At 40.6% G+C, this 9,331-nt stretch overlaps 1 protein-coding gene across 1 annotated transcript; it reads left to right on the forward strand.

Annotated features, from left to right (window-relative positions):
• The first annotated feature begins 3,031 nt into the window (after positions 1 to 3,031).
• On the forward strand, positions 3,032 to 7,251 carry LOC122035299 (oligopeptide transporter 5-like). The gene is made up of 6 exons (XM_042594711.1): positions 3,032 to 3,074; positions 3,164 to 3,609; positions 3,695 to 3,792; positions 5,317 to 6,154; positions 6,278 to 6,460; positions 6,625 to 7,251. Exons 1-6 carry the CDS (start codon positions 3,032 to 3,034, stop codon positions 7,249 to 7,251), a joined length of 2,235 nt encoding a protein of 744 aa, XP_042450645.1.
• The last annotated feature ends 2,080 nt before the right edge of the window (positions 7,252 to 9,331 follow it).

Here is a 9,331-nt window from a genome sequence, read left to right on the forward strand (position 1 = left end):
GTGGGAATCCCAACCTTTGTAGATTCTCCACATACCGGATCATTTGAGCACATAAGGCCCTACAGGACTTCCTTCTTACATTCTGCATTGAAACAGTGCTTTAGAGATCTCAAATCTCTCATGCCTTGTTTGTCCTTGATATAGTTTTCTAAGGTGTTCAACCATATCATAACCATCCATGTTCTCATGTTGCTTCTGAAGCTCAGAGTTCATGGTGGAGAGCATAAGGCATGATACATCTAATACATCATCTTGATGCTTGTAAGCATCCCTATCAGCTCTAGTGGCAGTAGCAGGGGGTACTTCAGGAATAGGCTGCTCTAGGACGTACACTTTTCTTTCTCTCTTGAGAACTATTCTTATGTTTCTATACCAGTCTAGAAATTAGCTCCATTGAGCTTATTTTTATCAAGGACAAATCACAGAGATAGTGTCTTCTACTTACTAGACGACATGGTGGTCTACAACAATAAAATGCAGAGAAGTATCATACTCAGATCATTTAATTAGGTCTTTAATTAAATGATTCTCCCACTGAATTCTAAATCTTGATAGAAGCAAGTATCATACTCTGGGAATAATAACGTCGTCATTGGTGATGGTTCTAGACTACTTATTACACACACTGGTTCTTTCTCTTTCTCTACTCCATCTTTCCCTTTAGTTTTCTCCAATGTTTTATTTGTGCCATCTATGTTAAAAAATTTGATTTCTGTCGCAACACTTTGTGCTACTAATCTTATTACATTTCTTTTCTTTGATTCATATTTTCAGGTGTTGGATCGTCGTACGGAAGCGACACTGGTCAGTGGGGTCCATAGAGATAGTGTCTATTACTGGCCAAAATTTATATATATGCTATCATCGCCTTCCGCTTTCACAGTTTATGCATGCTCCTTTAGAGACGCATTGGGATACTATGAAGCGTCTACTTCTGTATCTCAATGGTACTAGGGATCTTGACATTCGTCTTCTTGCGGATATACCTTTTACTTAGGGGTGTAAATGAGTCAAGCCGCTCGTGAGTTATTCGAAGCTCGATTCGATAAAAACTCGTTTGAGCTCGTTTAATGAGGCTCGTTAAGATAAACAAACCAAGCTCAAGCTTCACAATATTCGGCTCGTTAGCTCGTGAACATGTTCGTTAAGCTCATGAATCAACTTTTAAATAAAAAAATAATAGTTTTGATATTGAATTTATAGATTTTACACTCTACTTATGAAAAGCATAGACAAATATATTAAATTTATTTATTAGAATAAAATTATAAATTTTAACAAGAATATTATAATTTTTTAAAAATATATAATTTAGTTTTTAATGAATATTTAAATTTATAATTTATATTTATTAAGCCCGTTTAGACTTGATAAAAGCTCGAATAAGCTCGTGAGCCATGAATATATTCGTTAAATAAAGCTCGAGCTCGGCTCGATTATAAATGAGCTAAACTCAAACATCTAAGAGTTCGGCTCGGCTTGGCTCGGCTCGATTATACCCCTACTTTTACTCTTCATGGTTTCTCCGATGCAGACTGGGCAGGAGATCCAGATGATCGGTATTCTACGGGTGCATTTATTATTTTTCTAGGTGCTAATCCGGTTTCCTGGAAATCTACCAAACAGCGTAGGTTGCACGCTCTTCGACTGAGGCTGAATATTGTGTCATTGCCTCTACAGCAACTGAAATCCAATGGATTAAGTCACTTTTGACAGATCTGTTTCTTCCGATTACCACGCCTGCTGCGCTTTTTACTGATAATTTGAGTGTCATTTATCTTTCAGCTAATCCTGTTTTTCACTCTCGGATGAAGCATCTGGCTATTGACTACGAGTTACTCATATTCTTGGTGAGGATCAGTTGGCTAATGCACTTACAAAGTCACTTTCTCGACCTCGGTTGTTTGCTATTTGCAGCAAGATTGATGTCATTTATGGAACACCATCTTGAGAGGGTGTATTAGGAAATAATTAATATAAATAAATAGTTATTTATTTCCTAGTTATTACGAAATAATTATTATTAGAAAATAGTTATTTGTTTCCTAGTTATTAGAGAATAATTATTATTAGGAAATAGTTATTTACTTTCAAATTATTAGAGAATAATTATTATTAGGAAATATTTATTATTTTTTTAATTTATGTATTTTTCCTATTTTTTACTTTTAATGATATTTATATATATCATATGTTATCATTAATAATCAGCAGGGATCTCCTGGTCCGCAAATTGCGGACCAGGGGATGGTCCACTGATCTGGACCTTTGATTTGAATGGACCCCATTTTTAAATAAGTGGGGTTTATTCAAATCAAAGGTCCACATGTAGTGGACCATCCCCTGGTCCGTAATTTGCGGACCAGGAGATCTGCTCCCATTAATAATATATGTGAATTCTATCGTTGAATATTTGAATTTCATTTGAAGTTTGAAAATACAAATAATCTTGGTTTGAACTGGGTTCGAAATGAAATTCAAGTTCGACTATGGTTTGAACATTCAAGCAGAATTGAATCGTTTAAGTTATTCAAACAACATATTCGGCCGCTAGTAAATAATTAAATAAAAGATTATAGATACGAATTTAGTTAGAAAAATATCAAACACGTTCAAGTTCCGTTCAAATTTAATAATTTAAAGCGCTGACTTAATTCGTTTGCAGCCCTATTAAACCGCATTAAGTTATATTTCACAATTAATAGTTTTCCCTAATTAACAAGATTCCCATCCATTATTAATTTAATCAATCTCAGCCATTCACGAGCAAACTGCTCCGATTAGATGCAAACCCTCATGCGCTTATGTGTATTTCGCCCACAGTAAGAATGTAGGAGGAAAACCCTACGATCTTTTAGCAATTACAAGAATATCAAAAGTAGTTTTGGACAGCTAATTACCAAAATTAAATTACTTTATTTGGAGAATCCAAACTGTCACACTGCCTTATAAATTCTCTCTCTCTCCTCAGAATCTTCTCCATTCAATCAATCCTTCAAATTCAATCTCCTTAGAATCTTCTTGTTCATGCATGGCTGCTTCAGTTTGTGATAATAATCCTCAGAAATTGAATGGTATATGTGTTCTTCAATCGAATTCCTCTCTTCTAATCTTCTTCTTCTTTCTTGGTTGATATCGTAATTTGATTCATGTTTGAGCTCAGATGAAGCGGAGAAGGACGACAGCCCAATTGAGCAGGTGCGGATGACGGTGCCGACGACCGATGATCCATCGCTGCCCTGCCTGACTATCCGGACGTGGATCCTGGGCGTTTTCAGCTGCGTCCTCCTCTCCTTCGTCAACCAGTTCTTCAGCTACCGCACCAACCAGCTCTCCATCTCCAGCGTCTGCGTCCAGATCCTGGCGCTGCCCATCGGCCGCTGGATGGCCCGCGTCCTCCCGCCGACGATCATCAGGATCCCTCTACTCAACTGGTCCTTCTCCCTCAACCCCGGCCCCTTCAACATGAAGGAGCACGTCCTCCTCACCATCATCGCCAGCGCCGGAGCCGGCGGCGATTACGCCGTCCACATCGTCACCATCGTCAAGGCCTTCTACCACCGCGGCATCAATTTCATGGCCGCCATCCTCCTCACACAAACCACTCAAGTAAGCATCACAAAAACTCTACGTACACCCAAATCTATAAATTTAAAACGAATTATTTTCGATTAAATTTTGTTTTTTTGTTCAGTTGTTAGGATTTGGCTGGGCTGGATTGTTCAGAAAATACTTGGTGGATTCTCCTTATATGTGGTGGCCTGCCAATCTCATTCAAGTCTCTCTATTCAGGTGCGTATATTTTATATGAATTTATGTCGAGAATGATCCGAATTAACTAGTTTAATTGATCGAATTTAATAGTTCAATTTAGTTAATTCAAAAAATTTATAGTTCACGGCCGGTGGCTTATAAGCCCAGGATCATATGATTGCACTCCTCATTAGAAGAAAAAATTTTACAAAATATATAATAGTTAGAATCGAACCATGGATGTCTAAATGACAACTTAAAAACTGACACTTACATAGCTCTGGGGCAATGATAGATCCCTCCTCGACCTTTGTGGTGAATCCTATTAACATATGTAAATGGTTTTGAGCTATTCAGTCTATCTCTAAACTATGGTTAGCCCTCCGCCTTTCTTTATCTAGTCTATCCTTATGGATGTCTTAATAGGAAAGGCTATCGTTACACATGAATGCCCTATCGGTCGAGCCCTCATCGGCCCTAACAGTAAGCTATATCCCTATGCTGCAGGGCCGGCTCAAGGCAATGGTCTATGCCTATTACTCGGGTCATTGATTAATTAATTAATTGGAGATTGAAGAAATCAAATTGGTATTATTAATATTAATTAATTATAAATGTCTTACTAATTTAATAATAACATCTTCTCAATTAATTCATTATTGATTGATTCTGCTTCCTATTTATATCTTACATTTATCTTTATTTCCTCATTAATTGTCTTTCATAATTTTATATGAGATTTTATTCTACCTTAAATATAACTCAACATATTTCTTGTCTATTATTATTATTATTATTATTATTATTTCCCCTTATAATATTTCTTCCTCTTCTTTTTTTTTTTTCCTTAATAATAATATGAATTCAAGATTTAAGTAAAATGTTTTAACAAAAATAAAATTTTTAAAATTAAAATTAATAAAATCTTATTTGCATTGCTAAAAAAATTAATTTTTTAATTTTTTAAAACTTGTTTTTTAAATCTATCTCAAATCCAAATGAAAATATTAAGAAAAATTTTAAAATATATTAAAGAACCTTATTTTTTTTATTTTTTTCTAGGGCCTCCTGTAATCTTAAGAAAAAAAAAATGACAATCCCAGTTAGATTCATTGACTATCCCTGGGGTGACCGACCCGGCCTCACAGAAGTTTCTACCGACCACCATGATAAATCGGGAAGCGCACCCGACCCGCTCCCACGGAAGTTCCCATCGGCCACCAGGATAAATCGAGAAGCGCACGTAGTAGCTAACCCAGACGCCCAACATCCTTTGATTGCACCGTAACTGAAGATCGAATCACAAGTACCTGACAATCTGAATGTTCTACTGTGACGGAGACCTCCAGTAATCTTAAGAAGGCCTTGCATGTGGTTGTTACTCGGGTCATTCTCATCCCTCAATCAATTTATATCGATTTGGTTTATTCGATTTTAATGATAAAATTTTTTAATTTATCTAAAAAAAATTAATCGGTTTTAAATTGTTTGGTTCCTATTTTCAACTGCTCACCCCTAATATTTATGCAATCTGCTGATGCATCGCTTTGTGGAATAATGCAGAGCGCTGAACGAAGTAGAACGGCGGCCCAAGGGCGGCGTGACGCGGCTCCAGTTCTTCCTCATTTGCACGGCCTGCAGCTTCTCCTACTACGTCGTCCCCAACTACTTCTTCCCGACCATCACCTCCATCTCGATCCTCTGCCTCATTTGGAAGGACTCCATCACCATCCAACAGATCGGCTCCGGCATGCGAGGCCTCGGCGTCGGCGCCATCGCCTTCGACTGGGCCACCGCCGCCATGATCGGCAGCCCCATCGCGGCGCCCATCTTCGTCCTCTTCAACGTCCTCGCCGGCTACGTCATCCTAGTCTACATCATCATGCCCCTCTGCTACTGGAACAACCTCTACGACGCCCGCCGCTTCACCTTCCTCACTTCGCACCTCTTCGAGAGCTCCGGCAAGCCCTACGACCTCAACCGCGTCCTCGACACCAAGACCTTCACCCTCAACGTCGAGGAGTACGACAACTACAGCCGCATCTACATCAGCACCTTCTTCGCCATCTCCTACGGCATCGGCTTCGCCACCCTCACCGCCACCCTCTCCCACGTCTTCCTCTTCGACGGCCAGTACATGCTCAAGCTGTGGCGGCAGGCGACGTCCAAGGCGAACGTGAACTTCCTGGACGTGCACGGCCGGATCATGAAGGCCAACTACGCCGCCGTGCCGCAGTGGTGGTTCCACCTCCTCCTCATCCTCGTCACCGCGCTCTCCATCTACACCTGCGAGGGCTTCGGAGGCGCCCTGCAGCTGCCTTACTGGGGCATCCTCCTCGCCATGGCCATGGCCTTCTTCTTCACCCTGCCCGTCGGGATCATCACCGCCACCACCAATTCGGTATGTAATTAATCATAAGCATTATTATATTAATTGGATTATTAATTAATTCCGATGTTGATGATGAATTGATCGATCAGTAGTTAATGAATTATATATTTTGTGGGTGATATATATATGCAGACGCCTGGACTGAACATTATAACAGAGATGGTGATCGGTTACATAATGCCGGGAAAGCCATTGGCTAATGTGGTATTCAAAACCTACGGCTATATGAGTATGACCCAAGCCATCACCTTTCTCAGCGACTTCAAGCTCGGTTACTATATGAAGATTCCTCCTAGATCCATGTTCGTTGCTCAGGTAAATTAAAAGAGCATTCTAAAAACTTAAGTAAATGCGTTGTCAATTACGTCTTTTCCTTTTTTTTTCTCCCAATCAAAAGGTTAATTATATCCAACATAATTCTAATTATTTCATTTTAATCAAACTTGTGGAGGAAGTAATTTTTTTTTTTTTTGTTTCAGTTGGCGGGGGCGGTGATCGCCAACGCGAGCTACTTCTGGACGGCATGGTGGTTGCTCACCGACGTCCCCCACATTTGCGATACCAACATGTTGCCGGACGACACCCCGTGGACATGCCCCAATGACTCCGTCTTCTTCAGTGCCTCCGTTATTTGGGGCGTCGTCGGGCCTCGCCGGATGTTCGGCCCCGGCTCCACCTACGCTGGCCTCAACTACTTCTTCCTCCTCGGCTTCCTTGCCCCCGCCGTCGTCTACCTCTTCTACCACCTCTTCCCGGAGAAGAAGTGGATTCGGCTCATCAACTTCCCCGTCATCTTTGGGTCCTCCGGCGGCATGCCCCCTAACAAGTCCATCAACTACAATTGCTGGTTCATCGTCGGCTTCATCTTCAACTACTGGGTGTTCAAGCACCACAAGCAGTGGTGGGGCCGCTACGCCTACGTGTTGTCCGCTGCCCTTGACGCCGGCACGAGCTTCATGGGCGTTATCGCCTTCTTCGCCCTTGGGAACTATAGCATCTACTCCGTCAACTGGTGGGGAGGAGTCACCGACGACTACTGCCCCCTCGCTAAATGCCCCACCGAGCCCGGCGCCTACATCCCCCAGGGTTGTCCTGAACTTCATTGAATGAATTATATAATACACACCCCTGAAGATAATCAGTGTTTAATTACATTGTAATACGGTTTTAATTAAGTTGATCATGAAGAAATCTGTAAAAAAATTGAGATTTGTAATCAAGTTCCATTTAAAAAAAACAAATGTTTGAATTAATATTTGATCATGTCTGAGATGTGCGGAGATCGCGCACTAGGTATGGTAGACGGATGATTGACTGTCAGAAGACTTTTCTCTCCCAAAGCAGCTTCTCCTTCTATCGAACAAAACGTCAGCGCCTTGAAACTAGGGAGAGTCTCTGGCGAAGGCCCTCTGACGCTCAGTAACCGTCCGATCGAGTTGATGAAGAACAGTAAGAACGTATGCGCGAAAGTGGAGTTGCAAATGTCAATGAGAGTACTTTGTCACGGAGAGGACTCCCCTTTTATATACCACCTCACATAACTTCCGCAATCATGAGATGACAAAATATGTCAAAGTTTGTTAAACAATTCATCATTATGGTCCAAGGAATTTATATCTTACCCACATGTATACTGTTTTTGTCATTTATAGCTTTTGTTATTGCTAGGATTATCGAAGAAATATGCTGCTATTATTGACTTACTGATGGGAGACAAGATGGTCCCTGAAGAAACGCCCATAAGAATATTCTCTGATACAAAGTTGTTATTATGGTAAGTTGTTGGGATATTGTTTGCCGAACATGATTTAGCTGGTCCTTAAACCACCCTATTGAGATGTTGTTGTCGACTGAATATAACCCGACCGGTCCTCAAGTCGACCGTCCTATTGAGATGATGTAATCTGCTGAATATATCTCGACTGGTCTTTAAGCCGACCACTTTGTTAAGATGATGTAATTTGTTGAATATATCTCAGTCGGTCTTTAAGTTGACCACTTTGCTAAGATGATGTAATCTGCTGAATATATATGTCGATCGATCTTTAAGTCGACTACTTCTATTGGACAATCCGATTGCATTCTACATGATCTACTTTGTCATATATTGTCCCGCATGTTATCATGATCGGTTATTAAGTTGCTCTGTTATATTCTGTACAGTTCTGAGATATTCGTTTAAGAATGTAGCAATAATATCTTAGTCACATTTGAAATATGCTCGAGAAATAATATTGTCACGCCCCAGGTAGTCCCTGCCAGAAGAAATTTTGGCAACATCTTTCCTGTACGGGTGATAATATGAAACTTCCTACAATGTCCTAGGGCCACATATACCTCGGCCAACACGGCCGGAACAATAACAATATACATTAAGCAAGCACCCACGTAGTTTAATAGTAAAAACCAAACATAAGCAACGATAAGGAAAACATCTCAGATATCCTACTGAACTACACCTATAAAACTCAAATTACCAGCATACATCCAAACAAAAACCCATCGATAATAAGGGATCATACAAGATCCAAGTGCCAAAAGGTACAAGTCTGAAAATATAGACGATAACATAATAAGAAAAACCAAAGGAAAGAGCCAAAACAGAAATCCTCGCAATCTGGAGGGGAAACTAGCGACTGGAACTCCTCCGAACAACCTTAACCTGAAATGGTAACAACAGGGGGTGAGTCCAACACTCAGCAGATATCTAGTTAACATGCATAGTAAATAATAACCAGCAGTAATAAATATGCATACAGTCTCCAGAAGTAATGAAACAATGCAAAACTGAAGATAAGGGAGAAGCTGTACTCACCAGGACCTTCTATCAGGATAACAAGGTTGTCAGATCGAAAATATATGTCCCTGTATGCATGTCAATCATATGCATCCATCCAATATGCAGCAAACAAAGTGCAGCAAATACAAACAATAAATGCATCATGCATATGATGCCAATGACATGTCCTGGTCACCCCTGATGCCAGTCAGTCATCTCACACACGATGGTGAGACCGAGTGGGTAGGGTTGTGACAACCATGCACTCTGTCGTCACTGCTCCTGATGAGTAACCGAGTGGACGGGATACTGTCGGAGTACACCTATCCTCCTACCCCAAATCATAAGTGGGGGAGCGCAATGCTCTCATCTCCCTGAGACAATCTAGAGGAGGGATCTCTGCTGGC

This window comes from Zingiber officinale, chromosome 11B, assembly GCF_018446385.1.
Source record: "Zingiber officinale cultivar Zhangliang chromosome 11B, Zo_v1.1, whole genome shotgun sequence".
NCBI lineage: Eukaryota > Viridiplantae > Streptophyta > Magnoliopsida > Zingiberales > Zingiberaceae > Zingiber > Zingiber officinale.

Bases quoted from the DNA above. Each gene is read 5' to 3' on its own strand.
- LOC122035299 (XM_042594711.1), top strand. From the start codon at position 3,032: ATGGCTGCTTCAGTTTGTGATAATAATCCTCAGAAATTGAATG. The intron at 3,793-5,316 runs GTGCGTATATTT...GGAATAATGCAG, and splicing joins ATTCAAGTCTCTCTATTCAG to AGCGCTGAACGAAGTAGAAC. The intron at 6,461-6,624 runs GTAAATTAAAAG...TTTTTGTTTCAG, and splicing joins GATCCATGTTCGTTGCTCAG to TTGGCGGGGGCGGTGATCGC.